Genomic DNA, 19342 nt, shown 5'->3' with positions numbered 1-19342 from the left:
AGAGAGAGGGAGGGAGGAGAGAGAGGGCTCTCAAACGAGTTGCCATAGCAACAGGCACGTTCAGGGGGCCCTGCTTGTGAACGAAAGGATGAAGGCATGATAATGTCGGTGTCTGTCTGCTGCCTCTTTCTCTGTCTCTCCTCCGTCGCTCGATTCATCTCGGCTGAATCGCTTCATCGGCATGACAATTCATCAGAAAACGTATTAACAAAGCAGCGACAACAACACACACACTCACTCACTCACACACGCGAGAGTTGATGCTTTCAAAGCATAATAAGATGATTAATTACACGTCTTGAAAATGTTCGCAACGATATTTGTTGCTCCTGCTCTGACTCCTTCCTGCCCCTCATGTCGCCATCCATCAACCTCATTCTTTCATTTTCTTCCTGCTTTCTCTACATCCCTCCATCCTTTTGTCTGCACACCCTCGCCGCCTGTCTAGCACCCTCTGCTGTAAAAGAAACCACCTGAGAAGTCGGAGGGCATCTAACTTAACCGTTTTCACAAATGACAATCCATCATTTTTTGGCGATATCCTGCTTGCAAGTGCTTCCCGAGTGTGTGTGAAGCAGGGCATCTATGACCAGGCTGGTGTGATGGTACTGTGTACACACATGCGCGTATATAAGAGGGGTTGAGGGAGATGGGGGCGTTCATAATGAACGGGGTAAACACAAAGTAGATAGCGCTAGAGTGGCTTCAGTTAATTTTCACTGAGGGCCTCTTTGCGTTAGCGGTCAACTGAGCAGTCCATTGCAAACACCGTGGCAGACTGGCTCTTGAGATAATGGACACACACACACACACACACACACACACACACACACACACACACACACACACACACACACACACACACACAGCTCTGACATGGTTTTGGTAAAGACAAAATCCTGGGAAAATAAACATTCAAAAAGGTGAAATCCAGTGTAGCATCAGATAAAACTGGCGCAATTAGTGTATTAATTGATAAGTTAAAGGTGCAACATGTAAGAATATTAATAAAACATTCAAAAAATTATCTGAAATTAGTAAGCGATTGTGAAGAAATAGCAGTTTTGACGTTATGATGTCAATGTATTGTGTTGCAGGGATATGCAATGCTAATCAGCTAGCAAAGCAAAGCTCCTTGCTAGCAGTGTAAACAACCAACAGGTGCAGGTGCTCTGAGCTCCCATGGCTAGATGAGAGGCTAACCGAGCTAACTAGCTAATGGCTGTTACAGTTAGCAGCATTTAGCGGCTACCCTGGTGCTATGCTGCCCCATTTTTTTCAAGTATGAATCCAACAGGTCCCCAATTCTTTCATTATAATGCTGTTTTGTCACACCACCACACAACCTTAACATTGCACTTTGCCATTTTTGCGATTTCTATGAAGGCTTATAAACATTTTTTTTAAAAACATTACCTTTTCTTTGTGATTGGTAAATAATTCTCTCTCTCTTTATCATAATTGTATTTTAAATTCAAGACCCCCTCTGAACTCTTCTTATCAGACCCCAGAACTTAAGTTTGGGAACTACTGACGTGAATAATCCCACTGCATGGGTCACCGGACCTGACTCACTGCCACATACCTACTGAACCTTGAAACAACATCCTGCATCAAATCCCTGAAATGCCAGCTTTAACCTCTGCATGTTAGAGAAAAGTGAAAAAACTTCCAAGCAGCCTCAGCGTACAATGGTACGGACATGTTTTATTGTGAATGACATTTACATCAAGATTCTTAATTTATCCATGCTTTGTGTTTCTTGGGGTCTGACTTACATGTCAGACAAATATGTAACATGGCAGTAAATAACGATGAAACACTGACTTCGCCCTCCGTGACTGTGGCGTGTGGACTCAGTAGTATGTTTCCTGCTCCACCCAACCTAGAAAACCAAAGGAGACACAATTAGGGACATGGTTTTTGGGATGATCCGCCTCATATTTGGGGTCAAAATTCTCCCTCTTTCACAAACAAATCTGGCTGCGACCTTTAACTTTTTACACTGATGATATCATCCCTCATGATGGCTGACATCGATTCGAATAAATAAGACCGGATTGGGGATCGCGAGCAAGACACGTCTTTAAATTTAGAGCTGCCATGACCTTTTTCGATGCCATTAGGAAACGTGTGGATGTTTTTGTCTCGCAGTCGCTCATCCTTGAGGCCAAACTAGGCCTGCAACTTATAATTATTTACATTGTTGATTTATCTGTTGACTAGATAGTTGATTAATTTAAAGCAACACTACGTAACTTTCTACAGAGGACAGTTGATTGTTGATCAAACCATCCATCCATCCATCCATCCATCCATCCATCCATCCATCCATCCATCAAACTATCCATCCATCCATCCATTCATCCATTTATCCATCCATCCATCCATCCATCCATCCATCCATCCATCCATCCATTTATCCATCCATCCATCCACCCATCCATCCATCCATCCATCAAACTATCCATCCATCAATCAAACTATCCATCCATCCATCCATCCATCCATCCATCCATTCATCCATTTATCCATCCATCCATCCATCCATCAAACTATCCATCCATCAATCAAACTATCCATCCATCCATCCATCCATCCATCCATCCATCCATCCATTTATCCATCCATCCATCCATCCATCCATCCATCCATCCATCAAACTATCCATCCATCAATCAAACTATCCATCCATCCATCCATCAAACTATCCATCCATTTATCCATCCATCCATCCATTTATCCATCCATCCATCCATTTATCCATCCATCCATCCATCCATCCATCCATCAAACCATCCATCCATCCATCCATCCATCCATCCATCCATCCATCAAACCATCCATCCATCCATCCATCCATCCATCCATCCATCCATCTTGGAAAGAGACTCACTGACCAATCAACTATCCTTCTCCAAAATTACTTTAAAAGTCACACAGTGTTGCCAACTAATCCATTAATTGATCAATAATTGCAGCGATGGGCCCTTATATGACTGAGAAGCTATGGACCTGAGCCTGTAGCTCAAAGAACATAAGAAACTGTGGTTTGGGTCGAATAAGTAGATGTACTAGAAGTCGGTGTGACTCTGTGGTGTGGAAGCTTGAATTATGTGGGTAAGCATCTTTCACCAGGCCTCACTGAGCCCAAAGCTACATTTTATTTTTAGTCCCGAAACGCTGTGAATACTTTTGTTTCACAGAAGGCTAAAAACCACTGAGCTGGAATCATGTTTTTTTTACTTTTAAATGAAACTGTGAAAATATATTCAGCCCGGGGTTAAAAATAATCTGGAGGACAGTTAGCTTTGGGCAAAACATCTAGTTTAAAAGATTTTGTTTGACTAACTTTACTCAAACGAATCATACAAAATATAAACGTGTCCTGAGTCATTCACAGTTGTTTGAAGCTGTGTCAGTTTAACTTGTCGTTTCTGTCTGATCGTGGCACATTATTCACCATGAATGGGCAATGGGATGTTCACTGATCTGTGCTGTGGGGCTCAGATGTAGCAGACCCACACACACACACACACACACACACACACACACACAGACACACAAACACAGCTGCACCCGAGCAAGCCCTGCATACAGGTTGTGCTCAGCTCCGTGGGTGGAACGAGGCATTAACAAAGGCAGGGTTGGGGGTTCAAATCCCACTGGGCCATTCCATCTGCCACAGCTCACTGGTCTGTGTGGAGACACAGTTGTGGCAGGGACGACACACAAAAATAGACACAGGGGCGCACACACAGCTCATAGCTTGTAGTACACCATTCAGTAATATACCTGTGCTTTTGCTCTGTGTATTTTGCGTCATACTCTACATCACGAGTGACGGTTTATCAGATTTCCACGTCAGGAGAGGAGGAAGAGTGGTCAACACCTTTGACGTAACTATCAAAATGTATTTTTAAAGCACAGAAGCACAAAGCTGGCCACTTTTTTAGTCTCATTTGTTAGTTAAAAGGATAACTCTAAAAATATACAAAATTTGAATGGAGTTTGGTGGAAACTTAGGCCAATAAGGTATTGTTTTTTTTTTTCCACATTGGCATCTTAGTCAATTTTAGATAATACACTTATATTCTTATGAGCACTGAAGTAAAAGTCCTGTTGTCATGGCAACACTGTTAACCATTGCTTAATGCATTTTTAAGCTAACAAAATGGGTTCTTGGATGGTTCATTTAGCTCACGAATGTGGAGAATTTTGTCAGACTTTCAATTTATCGGAAACACGATTTGATAAATCACAATCACACAGAATTCTGAGATGAATGCTTCTCATTTTTAACAGCGGTGAAATCCGATGGGACAGAACTTTTTTCGCCTTCTGCATTATCCTCAAAATACGGAAAACAGAGGCAGAAATGTGTAAAAAGAAGACTTTGTTGTAAAGATCTTACCGCCCGGGTTGCGTCTGAGGATATATCTTCTGGCTTCATCATACAGGAAGATGAGGAGGGAGTAGGGGAAGGCACAGAACCACCAACACGGCCTAAAGGACACAGACAGACATATTGAGATATTGAGTCACGACTGTAATGCGACAAAAGAGACAAGGGCACTCTACAAGATGTTGAAGAGTTAGTATGTAACACCAGTGAAGACAGTTTTATTGTGTTATGGTTATGTTGAAGGTTCTTTAAGAGTGTGCTTATTCATTTCTTTAACTTGGGGGCTGCTTTTGAGTGCTTTTTGTCGACGTATTCGCGGAGAGTGCTGCAGTCTGGTTTCAAATGTGTATCCAAGGTCAAGTAAGGTTTGTAAGGATGCAGCAAAAACCCAATGTCACTATTAACTTTGATTTAAAATGTTATGGTTTTTACGACTGAACAGGCTCAGCTACACTGCAAAAAAGGGACATTACGGAACATTATTTTTCTATGAACATTTATACAAAGACAAAGGTCAAACACCTTGAATTTACTGCACCATCTTCGAGATCATCATCCCATGCTCAAGTGAAGTATGTAGTGTACTATACTCTAAATGAATAATTACTTCAGTTGCAAGTTACAAGTCAATTTATTTCCTTCCTTTTTTACTAAAACTGCACTTTGACCTGACTTTTTGTGTATTTTTATTTATCATTTTGTGCTGTATTATTTGGTGATTGTGTTAGTTTTGTTTCAAAAGGCAGCGACTGTTAAAAATCCAACGCTAACAATGAAATGTGGGGACAATATACAATAAACGTCATGGTTTTTGCTCATGCTCGTGAGATCTTATGCATCTGTAGTGTTGTGAAATTAAAAAAAAATGCATTAAATGTTGAACATATTAATAAATAGCTTCTCTAACAGGACAGCAACTACCGGTTACAACCTAAATACATGAGAACAAAAAGTGTGAGGACAGACACCAGACACCCAGACAGAGACGAGGAGATGCCATGGTTAGTTACAGAGAAAGGTGAGTGTGTGAGGAAGAGGAGGAGAGGAGACGGAAGCACTGGGAACAGATGAAAAGGTGGCGAGGAAGAAACAAGAAGCGGAAATAGTGGGGAGTCGCAAAACAATAACAAGGAGAACGAGAGAAGACTTCAGCTGCATGTGAAAGTTGAAGCTAATGAGCTTTAACGTGCCCTCACTGCTTTCTATTTTCCCCTGTTGGGTGAAGAATCTCATTATTATAGCGGCTCTTCTGCTTCATTCTGCGTCTGAAGTGGAAATCAGCGGTGACACTCGATAATATCCACCTTTTTTAATGAGATAATAAAGCTAAACAGCAGCGCCGACTTGAGCTGCGTCGTCAGGGGGGTTGCGAAGAAAACAATGTCGAAGCAGCGGCTGCACCGACTGACAAGAAGCGCATTTACCAGCGGATGTTGGTAAATTAACAGAAAAATGGATTTCATGGATTAAGACTTTAATGGGGATACACTTAATGAATATTGTGCTCATAACAAAACAGAGTATTTACATGGAAAATGAGCTCATTCCACATGCATAATGAATATCCTGGGAAGCTTATCGGTTCATCAAAGAGAAGACAAGATAGTAGATGATGTTTCTCTACTTCCTGAGAGGATAATCAGTGTGTGTGAGAGTGTGTGTTGACTCACTTGAGAGGGTACATTCTGAGGGCAACGTCCATGCCCGGGCAATATGACAGGAAGGCAGCCAGAGCTGTCTCCTCAAACAGACCGAAGATGAGGATACGGTTCCTGTGAAGGCAAAGAGTCGCCACAGTTAGAACTAAAATCTGTTATCTTATTAGAGCGAGGTCGTATCAGTCTCTTTGTGTGCACGTACTTCATTCCCTGCTGCAGGATGGAGTTCCTCCTGGTCTTACAGATGATCAGATCGGCCCACTGGACGATCACGATGCTGGCGAAGAAGGACGTGTGGCAGGTGAACTCTACGATCTTTCTGCTGTTGTATGTCTGGTGGACGGAACGTTTAGAAAAAGAAGATGAGTTAAAGTCCAAGTTAGGTTTTACTTGAAAGAAAATCAGTTGCACAAAACACCTCAAGACTTCCCTTACAGTCTGAGTAATTGGTGGCACTGAACACCTTAGTTTAAGATTATCCTTACTTAAGGTTCCTTAAAAGAAAATCAGCTGCACAAAAAAACTTTCTTCTTTTAAGGGATTCTGTGCAACACCCTTAAGTAAGTTTCCCAGCTAAAGAGAAATTAAGACAACCACAAGGATAGCCTGTGTAATAGCCTGGAGCATCATAAAAATCTTGACTTTTACTGACCCACTGCTGTCCGTAGCTGTCTTCCAGGTCATTAACAAATTTGTCGTCCCACAGCACTCTGATCCCCAGCAGGTCCCCGGGGAGGAAGCCATTTTCAGCCAGGATCACAAAGTATGTGAAGAACCCAGCTGTGGCCTGCATCATACCTAACAGAGAAGAAGAGCAGCTTAACATTGGACGGGGATTAAATAACAACAACCATTTCTGTCAGTAGTAGAGTGCAATGTGCTTACCGATCTGTCCGTAGGCTATACTAATGAGCCTCTCGTTCACCAGTTTGTCTGTTTTTGGGTTTCTGGGCTGTCTCTTCATGATGTCGCTCTCAGCTGCTTCATAAGCCAGGGAGATGGCAGGGACCTGAAAGACAACAAGTAAGTAAAACGCCGGTTAAGTAAATAGTACACCCAAATTCACGTTATGTATCTTTTTAAAATCTCTTCTTCAATAAATAAAGAGCTCACCATGTCAGTTCCCAGGTCGATACAGAGGATGGTGACGGTTCCCAGGGGCAGAGGGATGTTGGCGATGATGAAGAGCAGGAAGGGTGAGATCTCAGGGATGTTACTGGTCAGAGTGTAGGCGATGGACTTCTTCAAGTTGTCAAAGATCAGACGGCCTGAGAAATTAATACAGAATTTAGATTGTGAAGAAACTCGAGCGGTTGTAATGATGCTTTTTCCACATTTCTGCAGGTCTTACCTTCTTCCACTCCTGTAACAATGGAGGCAAAGTTGTCGTCCAGCAGGATCATGTCAGCGGCCTGCTTGGAGACGTCAGACCCAGCGATACCCATGGCAACACCGATGTCGGCCTTCTTCAGGGCAGGAGAGTCGTTCACACCGTCACCTGTCACAGCCACGATGGCTCCCTGAAGAGAGAGAAAAGAAGTGTCACAAAATCTAGAAGAAAATCTGAAATCTTTTCAACCCTTAATTGTGTCTTCGATGCCGACCTGTCTCTGGCAACCTTCCACAATGATGAGTTTCTGCTGAGGGGAAGTTCTGGCGAACACGATCTCAGTGTGGTGTTGCAGTATATCGTCGAGCATCTCCGCGGACATTTCTTTCAGCTCGCCACCGTGGACGACGCAGGCCTTGGCATCCCTGGGGAGGAAATCACAGCAGCATGAGGACAACAGTTGTAATCCCACATCCTGTTTCTGAGAGGAAAACTGAGGATACAGGGTATGATACAGGAAGAAAATCATGGGGAATGGAAGAACTGGGAAAACAGGAATTTCCCTCAGAAAAACAGACAGCATCTGCTTTGAATACCCTTAAAGAAAAATTATGGCATCGTCGACAAATAGCAGGATTTAGAAAAAAGTGATCTTCATTTTCAGGACCTAAAACATGACCCAATCATACATTTTTTACTTTTTATCAGTCACAATATACAAGATAGTCTCATGTTATGCCAAGAAAGGTGACATCAGGAATTTTCTGCATGGGGATACTTCTGATGACGCCAGACTAAACCTGCTGATGAAGCCACCAGCTCAGAGACTCACAGATTTATTTGTCTGCAGTGAATTAATGGTAAAAGCCTTTTTGGCTGAGTAGATTGCAGGACCTTGTTAGCCAAAGCTGATTTAATTTTGCTCTATAAGTCCAAGGAAGAACTGTCACAGAAGGAAGACTTCCTGACGCTGTTCGTCTGCCAAACATGTTATATTCTTAAAGCTAAAGTAAGTGTACTAACCTGGGGTTGACCTCTGAGACGGGTACATTCAAGCGGGCGGCAATGTCTTCAACGGTCTCGTTGCCTTCAGAGATGATACCCACACCCTTAGCGATAGCCTTGGCTGTGATGGGATGATCACCAGTGACCATGATAACCTGATAGAGAAGAAGTTAAAGACACAGAACATGATTGTTATCAGTTGCATTGTACAATGTCTAAACAAACGTTAAAATTATGGACTTTCATGATAAGAAAAGAGTCCAGTTACATACCTTGATTCCAGCGCTCCTGCATTTGCCGACGGCGTCGGGCACAGCAGCACGAGGAGGGTCAATCATGGACATGAGGCCGACGAAGCACAGGTTCTCAGTGGGGAAGTTCACCTCCTCAGTGTCGAAAGAAAAGCCTTCTGGGAACTGGTCATCAGGCAGGTTGAAATGGCAGAAACCTGAGTAAGACAAGAAGAAAATGCTTGACATCTTTGTCTCCCCTAACTAGTTAAAGACTAAAGGATGCAGCTATAGAGTGGAGCTATATTGTACCCAGCACTCTCTCTCCAAGTCCACCCAGCTCCACGTAGGCGTTCTGGAAAGCGTCTTTCATCTCGTCGTCCAGAGGCTGCTCTTTGCCTGCGATCATGATGGTGGAGCAGCGGTCCAGAATCCTCTCTGGGGCTCCCTTCATAACCAGCAGGTGCTTGGTCTCTCCGGGAGTTGTGTTCTTGTGGATGGAGAGCTGTGGGACAGAGAGGAGGGTCGGATTTTAGATACTTTTTTTTTATTGTTAGTGATACAAAAAAAAGTTTTAATTAAAACTATGCTCAAAAACTAAATGAAGACAACCACCAGAGGGCGCAATTTTCCCTCGGATACCACTACAAGTACTATCTTTTAATGTTTTTGGGATTGAAATCTGAATCTCTTCATCTACATTTGGAACAAATTTAGAAGCTGCAGTGCTACCGGACACTATGTGGACTCTTTACCTGGTATTTGTTGGTGGAGTTGAAGGGGATCTCAGAAAGCTTATGGTATTTGTCTCTCATGCCGCCGACGGATCCGCAGCACAGCTCGATACACTTCAGCAGGGCAGCTTCTGAGGCGTCACCGGCTACATCTCTCTGTGGATATAAGCAAACCGCGAAGAGTTAGATCGGTGGGTTTGAGGCAAATTTTGGATCACAGTGGGTCTTCTTTTTCAGATACAAAACTAGTTCACATACAAGAAGAAGAAGAAGAAGAAAAACTGCTGGGATTGGGTATGCGGGACATGTCCCGCAAGGTTTCAGAGAGTTCAGATAGGAGGGAAAAAGTCATGTTTTAACACAATAAATCTTATTTGAGCTTTGGAATATTAAATCCTCAATCTTCTAACACTCAGGTGTGCATGAACTACAGGTAATGAACTTCTCTTTAAAAAACATACCATAGTCCATTCCACAAAAACTTTGATCGACAGCCAGTCACAACAAAATAATAGAAAGAAAAGAAGTATTTGGTCTACAGCATCACAATAAAAGCCAGTTCTGCATCGATTCCTCCTGCTCCCAATGTGAACTTTGAGAAGGAAATAAACTTGGAAGTACTCATTAAGAAATAAATCAATGGCTTTGTCTAGACACCTCTCGCTATAGCCGCTACTACATATTTCTAAGGTAGCCTTTAATTATGTGGAGTGCTTTTTATAAAGATTTGTAGTGCAGTTTGGCTGAAGCTGTATTTGGTATTTGGATCCAAAACTGTTTTTGCCAAGCCATAATGCCAAGTCACCTCCCACACTGCGTCTCGGGATTCATCTCAAAAAATGTTTCCAGGAAGAAAATATTCCATGAAGCAATCAGGAGGAGAATTCTGCTCTGTGCTTGTTTACAACCACGACTAAGAGATGGTGTTATTGATATCTTCCTCCACTGGTGAATTATTCAGACTCTTTTGTGGTGATCAGAATGGGTTAGCCAGAGCACAACATGGTGTGTAGACTATAAGCTTTTCACCTTCAGGATGGGGACATTGTTCTGCTCAGCCAGGAAGACGGCGCGGTTACAGAGTCCAGCGATTCTTGCGAGGGAAGCCCAGGTGGCCGAGGTCTTGTCGAAGGAGGTCCCGCTCTGGTTCTCGGTGGTGTCGGCCTCGTGGATCTGGTTGTCGAACCACATGTGGGCTACGGTCATCCTGTTCTGGGTCAGGGTGCCGGTCTTGTCGGAGCAGATGGTGGAGGTGGAGCCCAGGGTCTCCACAGCTTCCAAGTTCTTCACCAGGCAGTTCTTCTTGGCCATACGCTTAGCAGTCAGGGTCAGACACACCTAGAGATGAGATCACTTGGGTCAGTTAGTCGTCTTTGGGATTATAATTGGACCTTTAATAGACAAGAAACAGCAGGACTCACAGTGACAGTAGCCAGGAGACCTTCTGGCACGTTGGCGACAATGATACCAATGAGGAAGATGACGGCCTCCAGCCAGCCATACCCGAGGATGAGGGAGAGGATGAAGAAGGAAACGCCAAGGAAGACGGCCACGCCGGTGATGATGTGGATGAAATGCTCGATCTCAACGGCGATGGGTGTTTTGCCACCTTCCAGACTGGAAGCCAGGGTGGCGATACGACCCATGACGGTGCGATCTCCAGTGTTGATGACGATTCCTCTGGCAGTACCTGGAAGGAGCAAGAGTTTCCATAAATTCCTGTTTACACAGGTTTCATTTCCTTCCAACTTGGACTTAACTTAACTTGACACTATGATTTCTGTCTTGTCTGCTACTTGTTAGTTCTTTACCTTCAACACAGTTGGTAGAGAAGAAAACAATGTTCCTGGTTTCCAGAGGGTTGTCGTTGGAGAAGTCAGGAGTACGAGTCTGGGGCTCGGATTCACCGGTCAGAGAGGAGTTGTCCACCTGAAGGAGGGAAAATATGAAAAGAATGAAATACCAAAAATGTACCAAAAAAAGCTGAAATTTGTCGGATATTGAAGATGACAAATTCTAAATTATGGAGGACAAAACCTGCCAAAATAATAATAATAAAAAAGATTCACTTAATTAATTAATATGCCATCAAATTCACCAAAAATAATATGAAAAATAAATGATGTATTAATTTATAAAATGTGAAATACAATTGACATCTCTGTTTAATTTGCTTATTTTTTAAATAATGTTCTAATTTATCTGCTTTCCCATTATATTTTTGATTTTAGTCATTAATGTATTTTTTTTAAATGTATATATTTATTCATATGTTTATTAATCTATCATTTCCCCCTGTATTTATCTGTATTTTCTTAATACATTTCTGCTTTATTGTGAAAATAAGGGGGCTGTTATTCAAAGCATCACCCTGTTGGTTGATATTGATACTTCTGATACTTCATACTGAATAACATCTAAACTAAGGAACAAACGTTTAAACTGAGATGCTGTAATTTTGAACTTTGATTTCGTAAAAAAGAAACTTTTTCAGAAAATGATTCAGAGGAAGCACACTGATATGGAACAAACCACGCCTGTCAACACGCTGTATTTCCCATCAGATGTTAAGCAACCGTAACCACAACTATTTCTTTTTGTCCTGCCTGACCAATGTTTATACGGACCTTGCAGCCGTGAGCAGAGATGATTCTCAGATCAGCGGGGATCCTGTCTCCACCTTTCACCTCCACCAGATCTCCGGCCACCACCTCTTCAGCGTTGATGCTCTTCTTCTCACCGTCACGGAGGACCAGAGCTTGCTACGAAAACCAAAGGTGAGATGCACATTTTTTTATGTCAAGAGGCATTACACTTCCTGAATTTTAGCACCAAGAAACCAGCTGATGAATGGAAGAAATGTGTGGTAATGCTGATGAAGCAACATTGCTTCTTAGCATTGTGCAACATGTTCTATTGTTAGTGTACAAAAGCCAGAAATAACTCACCTGTGGGACCAGGTTCTTGAAGGAATCCATGATCTTGGAGCTCTTTGCCTCTTGGTAGTAGGAGAAGCAACCGGTGATGATGACGACAGCGGAAAGCACGACACCAAGGTACAGCTACAGGGAGTGAGAGACAACGTTAGTCAGTTCATCTCTGGTGGTATCACTTCTTTAATTATCTTTCACTAGCAAAGAGCTCCGTACGTTATCATTAGCGGGTTCGTCTTCTGAGGCAGCCTGGATACCGTAAGCGAGGAAGCAGAGGATCGCACCGATCCACAGCAGCATGGAGAAACCACCAAACAGCTAGAAAACAAGAAGAAGAAGCAACGTTCAAGTTTCAAGAGTAGACAGATCAAATTTGCATGTCTAAAATTTGAATGTATGCAAAACAGGCTTTTGTTTTGTATGAGTTTTTTTTTTTTACCTGTCTACAGAACTTGACCCATTCAGGCGTCGTAGGAGGAGGTGTAAGGGCGTTTGGGCCATCTCGGGCAAGGATCTCTTTTGCTCTGGAGTTGGAAAGACCCTAGAAAAAGACACAAACAATGCATGTTACTCTACAGAACAAAGAGATAGGGTTGCGCTATGGATAATTGTCCCCCCTGACGCATGGTAAGGTCTGTGTAAACGAAGAAAAACCCATTATAGACAAACATGTGAGTCCACTACTCTACACTGCGGTCTTTGTCCTCGTTTACCAGAAGGAAACACTTTGAAGGACATGCCAGAACGCTGCGTTTCCTGCTGAGCGGTTTTATTTTGTATACAGGTACATTGCTATTACCTCAGCAACTGGTGGATTAAAGTTTAGCAAAGCGTAAACAAAAGAAACCACATCCGCAGGAAGAAAGACCTCAGTTATCTTACAATTACTGTTTCCTGTTTTAACAATCATGTATGAGTAGACTTTTAGCTTGAGGTTAATCAGTGTTGAGTGATAACAGGAGACAGGACAATCTGGTTTGTGTCTTGATTATCAATGAACAATGTGTGCACCAACAAGGTCATGGTCACATTTTCTTATAGTTTAGAAAAATGCAGAAGACTTAAGAGTAAAGTGTGTATGAAGGTCTCTTTAGACGGGAACGAGAAGTGAAAACCAGCGTTTTTTTTCTTGTTGGTAGGGTCAATATGACCGGTGTTCCTGCGTGAATGACGCCTTTGTTTTGGGGCAAACTCAGACAGATCAGATGTCAGCAGATAATCGGCATCAGTCAAGCATTTGGCCAATGTAGGGTTGTATCGGGTTGTGTAATGGGATTCTGTGTGTGTGTCCTCAGCTGGATGAAGACCATGGTCGTAACATGAATAGTACATTCTGTGTAGTCGCTGTGTTTCTGTACAATGTGACATTTGTTCACACTTTAAAGGGTCAGGTGACGCAAATCACAACATTTTCTCTCCTAACTCTGAAGCAGCATTTAGCCATGGAGATGTTTTTTGCTTTATTTGACTGTTTTTTTGGATACATGATTGTAATCCGCAGACTTACCTGTGGACATTTAGTATTGGAACTTATTTCTACTTAAAAAGCTGTTGACAGCTTGTGCTATGGATTATTGAGAGCAGCGGTTCCCAACCTGGGCTTTGGGACGCCCCCAAGGGATCATAAATCAAATATGAGGGTTTAAAACTTGAGTTTAAGATTTATTTCTCAAAGCTTTTCTCTATTTTCTGTCTTACCTTTTCAAGCCGCTACATGTCTTCGAATGAAACAAACTCAGAAGGGAAAAGTCACAAGTGGGCACTGCTTTATCTTAAGAGGCCACAAGCCAAAAAGATGTTGCTTTCTCATGTTTAAATGCCATATTTCAGCGCTTTGAGCATCATATAGCCTGGAAACAGAAATTTAGGAGAGAAAAATGTTTGCTGGCACCTTGTATTTAAGTGTAATGTTCCTCCCGTGCAGTAGGGGGTGTATAGTAAAGGCTGAGGTTAGTCAAAGGATGAAAATAAACATATGCGGGTATAAAGTTTTCTTAAAGTATCTTCTTAGTGGCTAAAGTATAGGACTTGAGCTATTGAACTGACCCTTTAAAGAGTCTGTATCTGCACTACCTGGCGTCACTTTAAGTTGCCAAAATGGTGGATAATCACATGACAAATCAGCTACAAGTCAGTCTCTGAGTAATTGTGTGTGCTTTAGACCTAAGTTGACTCTGTGAGGGCTTCCCTGGCCTCTGGGCTTACCTGCCTCTATGAAATTGTCAGCAGCAGCCAGTATAACAACGCCGGCGAGTAACTACCACTCTGACAGGATCTCAAACACACTCAAAAGAAAGCAACTGCTGCGTGCTCACCCTGGTCAGGTCGGTTCCATATTTTCTGTGAAGTTCATCCAAGGTAAGCTTGTGATCATCCTATGGAGAGAGAGAGAGAGAGAAAGGATTTAGAGACCTTGTGTAAAACAAATCAAAATCCCTGTCGTTTTAAAACCGCTGATATTATCTCCTTTGAGGATTAAAAAAATGTCCCGTCACGTCCTCCAGAGGGACACTGGCATAAAGACGAGAAGGCAAACTCAGCCGTCTGATAAGGATTACGGATGCATGCCGGTCCATACAGTGTGATTTTAAGATTAGTCAAAAGGCAGACATTCGAGTAACACTAGAGTCTGCTGATGATTGAGCACTCGCGGCCAAACACGAGGGCTAAGCCACCATGAGCTCACTCGTGTAAGGACTCATCCAAACAGTCAGTTTGCTGCGAGCAAACAGTCCATCCAGCCAAATAGTCACCCAACTGATACACTGATGTTTGCACCCAGGAGTATTGCTCATGCGCTTGACATTTTCACCCGAGAATGGAGCCCAGTCTTTGGGACTGACAGGGTTTTGGTGCCTTGATGAATTTGGTGGATTGGTTTTGTTTTCATCAAAGACTATAAGGTTTCATCCACTTTATTTTTAAATGAAAGAGCGGGGGAAAAATGCAAATCAAAGTGGATCTTCAAATGAACAACCAGAGGAGCTGGCACATTCATGCACCCACACTGTGTGGTTTTTTTTGAATATCGCCTACAGCGAGTGAATGAACACAGGCTCTTCCAAATGTAATTTGGATGATCTGCAATCATATCGTGACTCCCACCTTTCAGTTTGTTCATACTGCGGAACAACAAACTATTGTAATCTTTGTACAACACGCAAGAGGGTGAAACATCACCGAGTAAGGACGCCCACTCTCCTTTCTGTGGCGGTTCACTGACCACACATATGTGACAAATTCTTGTTGTGTTTGAAATGGTTCTGAATTTTCCATTTTGGTGTGGCGTTAATATTTTACTCCTTAGTGATTACTTCACAGCTCATCATTGACTGATTCTTTATGTCTAAACAAACTCTCTGTGTTTTCACGACTGAATAAACAAACAACACAGTTTCATACTGTTATACTTTGTTTATATTTGGCGGACCCTGCCACCTTTCTAGCTTTTTTTCTCCTGTGAGAACAGCTTGTTTATTCAGTTGTGAAAAGGACTTTGTTTTATTACCTCATTAATATTGTAAATATTAAGTTTAAGTTTGAATTTCTTCTAGAAACAACATAGTGCCCCTTTAAAGGAAACAATATCCGACACTTTAAACTCAACTGTTTGGAGTATTTAACGGTGTTGTGTGCTATCAGACATTTACATAATAGTAATTTGACCGCTGAGAATGTTGCGTCCAAAGCTGTTTATGGGTGACGGGAATCCCTTTACATTCACGGCGTTGGGAGAAAATGGGTGTAATTGCACTCTTCTGCCTGGCCTGCCATCATTTTGCATTATAATAAGCAGGCAGAGTGCTCCGTGCCAAATGTGCCATGGATAATGTTTTATCACATGCCCCAAACTACTGTTGCCTATTTTAAACTGTTAGTCAGCAGATCCTTTGAAGGCTGAAGAGAGGCTTTCTTCACACGCTTTGACACTCATAAACACACATGCTCGGACTCGTTTAAGAAATCAACTTGAGCATGATTCTATATTTAGCATTTTTCTGTTGGACTTTGTCACATTTGATCAAATCGCCGCCTGCTTTCTCGGGTTGCTATGGGATTGGTCTCCATTGTCTTCGGCTGGACTTTGGCGCCTCGGTTAATACAGTAATATGATGGCGCAAGTATGATGGTGCAATAATCATTAACATGTCAGCTCCATGGAGACACACCCACACACACACTACTGTTCTACTACTGTCCAATATGCCATTATTCTTTAACTAGAGTTTAAATCTGAAACCCGGGGGCAATCAATGAGAGTTGCAACGATTACTGACGATCAGGGAAATGTTTCAATTATTGGTTTAAGTTGTTTTTCAAGCAAAAATGTCAAACATTTGCCGAAGATTTGCTGCTTTTCTTTGCTATTTGCGACTGTGAATGAAGAGTCTTTGGTTGATGGTCGGCTGGTTTCTTTGTCCATTCCATAGATCGAACAATAAATCGATTAACCATGAAAAAACCCAGTGGTTTAATACGTGACAGTAAATCCCTGTTACACTGTTCGTGCTTCAAAATAAAAGCCTTCCTGAAGAGAAAATGCACTTTAAGCAGCTGGAAGACACATCAAAGACGGCGCCTGCTGTTAATTGCGGTAAATGATTACGCTAAGTCGGGGAGGTTATGGCCGACTGGTGATACGGCATTGAGATGTCCTTCAGCGGCGGCAGGACTTTGGGATCTAGTTAAGACGTTCAGAGGACAACGATCATTAATATGTCACCTAGATGGGGATTTTATTACCTAATAACCTGCAGTCCTCTGTGACCTGCCGGGTGACATTGGGAGGAAAAGGACGGGGAAAAGCACTAATTGAAGAATTATAAAATGGGCAAAAAGCTGTGACATTCGTATTCTTTTGTAGTTTTGAAAAGTTACTTTCCTGTACCTGTAGATTGACGGCATGCAGCATCAATCTACAGGTGTACTTCATGACCTTGTGAAAGTCAAGCCCGGTTTACAGCTATTGTAAAATGACAGGAAACTTAACTTATTCTGATATTATCTAATCTTTAGCAGGAACATTTTAACCTTACTTCCTACTCAGTACTTTAAGATGAACATGAGAGCTGACTCTGCCTTCTGACCTTGTGAAGGACACTGTCTTACGGAAGCTAAAAGGCGCCTTGTCTCTCAACAAAAAACATTTTAATGAAAGTTCATGGACAAACACCGAAGTCAGAACAGGTTTGGGAAAAGTTCTTAGGGTAAGGATTCCTGCCTATTAAATACCCGTTTAGATTTCAACATGCAGTCTGCGGCATGAAATCATTCACGAGCCCTTTTCATCTACTTGGGATGAACTTCATGCACGAGTGCTTCGCTGACCTTGGGAAATGACCTCAGCCAGCTAACAGATCGAGAAAAAGCTGACACCAGTGGAAATAGGGCGACTGTTCAACACAGGAAATTTCAAACCCACCTAAAACCCACATGCGTGCAAATTTACAACTGCACATTTCTATGCATTCAGAGTAGCAAGAGCGGTGGTGAAAGTTGTGAGATTGTGGCTAAAGATAAAAAACAAACCGTCTCTGCTGATCTGATAGTTTGAAAGGAAGTTAGAAACAGAATAATATATGTTTACCAGCTGTAAGAAAAGGACTAGTTGATAAACAATAATGACAACAGAGCCTTTCACCCAACACTTGAGCACTGAAAACCGATCCAGATAAGCATGACTTAGAAGTTAATTAGAGATGTGAACTCCTTAATAACATGTGACAGTGCATACAAGAAGTGTAAGTAGCAATCTTTATGAAATACGGGGCAGACAGCTACATCTCATGTGACTCGCCGCTGAGGTCAAAGCAGAGGTTTGTCTCAGCCGTGACTGTATCATCGCTGTGACCAATGGTAGTGACTTACAGTGACCGAGAGTGTTAACATGGCCTGAATAAGACTGTCATTAAGTATGAGGCAAACAATATGTATGGGAGGACATGGTTGTAAAGTTCAAGGAGGTCATTCTGTTTCACGCCTGTTCCTTTCAGAGTTAATTAAGTTCAAAAACACTTTAAGATGAGATTTACAAAGTCACTTTTGAGAGTGTTTTCCTCCCGAAACTGCCCTAATCAAGTACTTAAGATAATTACAGAGTGGTTTGGCTTTTGTTTGTGTACTCACCAGGTCGACTTCTTTCTTCAGCTCATCCATATCCTTCTCCCCTTTTTTACCCTTCTTCTTTTTTTCGCCATCTGAAGTGGCCGCCAGCTTGTACTCCTCTTTCCCTCGCTGCGTTGAAGAAAATTAGACAAAATCAGACTAGGCACAAGTGGGAAGATTGCCCTGAAGTTTCCTCTTTTGTTGCACAAGCAAGAGCAGAAAGCAGTGTCAACTTTGCTGTTCAAACATGCTGTAAAACTTGTGTTAATCATTGTTAGAAGGACTGTGGATTACTCTCATAAAAAATCTCTGATTTGAAAACTTTGACGAGATCTCAAACTCTAAAAAAAAAAAGACAATAGAAGAAGATCTCTAAAACTAAAGGTACAAAGTACTTCAGGCAATCCACATCTGTCAAACTTAACCAATAACTTGTGACTGAAACTTGACTGAACTCAAAACTGAAAAACATAACCGGCTTAATCTTAACCTAAATCTAAAGACTCTTAGAAACCAGGCCAAAACATGTGACAAAGTCTCTCAATACTTACTCCTAGCCCCATGGTTGCAGTGCAAGTCTGAGAACAGTCAATCCAATTGTCTTTTTAAATTGCTGCTTTCCTACTCCGCCTCTCTCTCTCTCTCTCACACACACTCTCTCTCTCTCTCTCACACTGCCCGACCGTGTCCTGTGTCTTTCACACTCCCCAGAGCTGAGAAGATAGGTTGCTTGACATTAGCATACCTTTATACCCACCTGCCCCTAGAGGAGGGGCTTGGGGTGGGGGGAGGGGAGATTGAGAGGGGGGTGAAACTGGACAGGTGAGTAGTAGCGCTGGGGAGGAGACTGGGGTAACTGGCACTGCTGGAGGGTGGAGTGTGGGAGGAGGGGGAGGGGTAAATCTTGCTCAACTTCCCTGTTTTGTTCTCATCGCTTCCCGT

At 42.4% G+C, this 19342-nt stretch overlaps 1 protein-coding gene across 1 annotated transcript; it reads right to left on the bottom strand.

Moving 5' to 3' along the window:
• Positions 1–1687: 1687 nt before the first annotated feature.
• Positions 1688–19121, bottom strand: LOC140992055 (sodium/potassium-transporting ATPase subunit alpha-1). Its single transcript, XM_073462282.1, has 23 exons — positions 18952–19121; positions 18422–18529; positions 14611–14670; positions 12735–12836; positions 12512–12613; positions 12311–12424; positions 11990–12124; positions 11174–11291; positions 10784–11052; positions 10392–10700; positions 9384–9518; positions 8941–9133; positions 8671–8846; positions 8417–8553; positions 7668–7818; positions 7415–7583; positions 7177–7331; positions 6949–7072; positions 6716–6861; positions 6266–6396; positions 6076–6177; positions 4415–4506; positions 1688–1885 (listed from the first exon to the last, which is right to left on the bottom strand). The coding sequence occupies exons 1-23, from the start codon at positions 18961–18963 to the stop codon at positions 1857–1859; spliced, it is 3069 nt and encodes a 1022-aa protein (XP_073318383.1). The 5' UTR covers positions 18964–19121; the 3' UTR covers positions 1688–1856.
• Between the last annotated feature and the right edge of the window lie 221 nt (positions 19122–19342).

The sequence above is a fragment of the Pagrus major genome, chromosome 24 (assembly GCF_040436345.1).
Source record: "Pagrus major chromosome 24, Pma_NU_1.0".
NCBI classification, from domain to species: domain Eukaryota; kingdom Metazoa; phylum Chordata; class Actinopteri; order Spariformes; family Sparidae; genus Pagrus; species Pagrus major.
Note: the sequence above shows the minus strand (reverse complement) of the source record. Positions and strands in the feature narration are given on the sequence as shown.

Excerpts from the sequence above, each read along its gene's own strand:
- LOC140992055 (XM_073462282.1), bottom strand. Across the intron at positions 12,614-12,734 it reads GGGTCAAGTTCTGTAGACAG|CTGTTTGGTGGTTTCTCCAT; the intron begins GTAAAAAAAAAA and ends CTTGTTTTCTAG. Across the intron at positions 7,332-7,414 it reads TGTTACAGGAGTGGAAGAAG|GCCGTCTGATCTTTGACAAC; the intron begins GTAAGACCTGCA and ends TTAATTTCTCAG.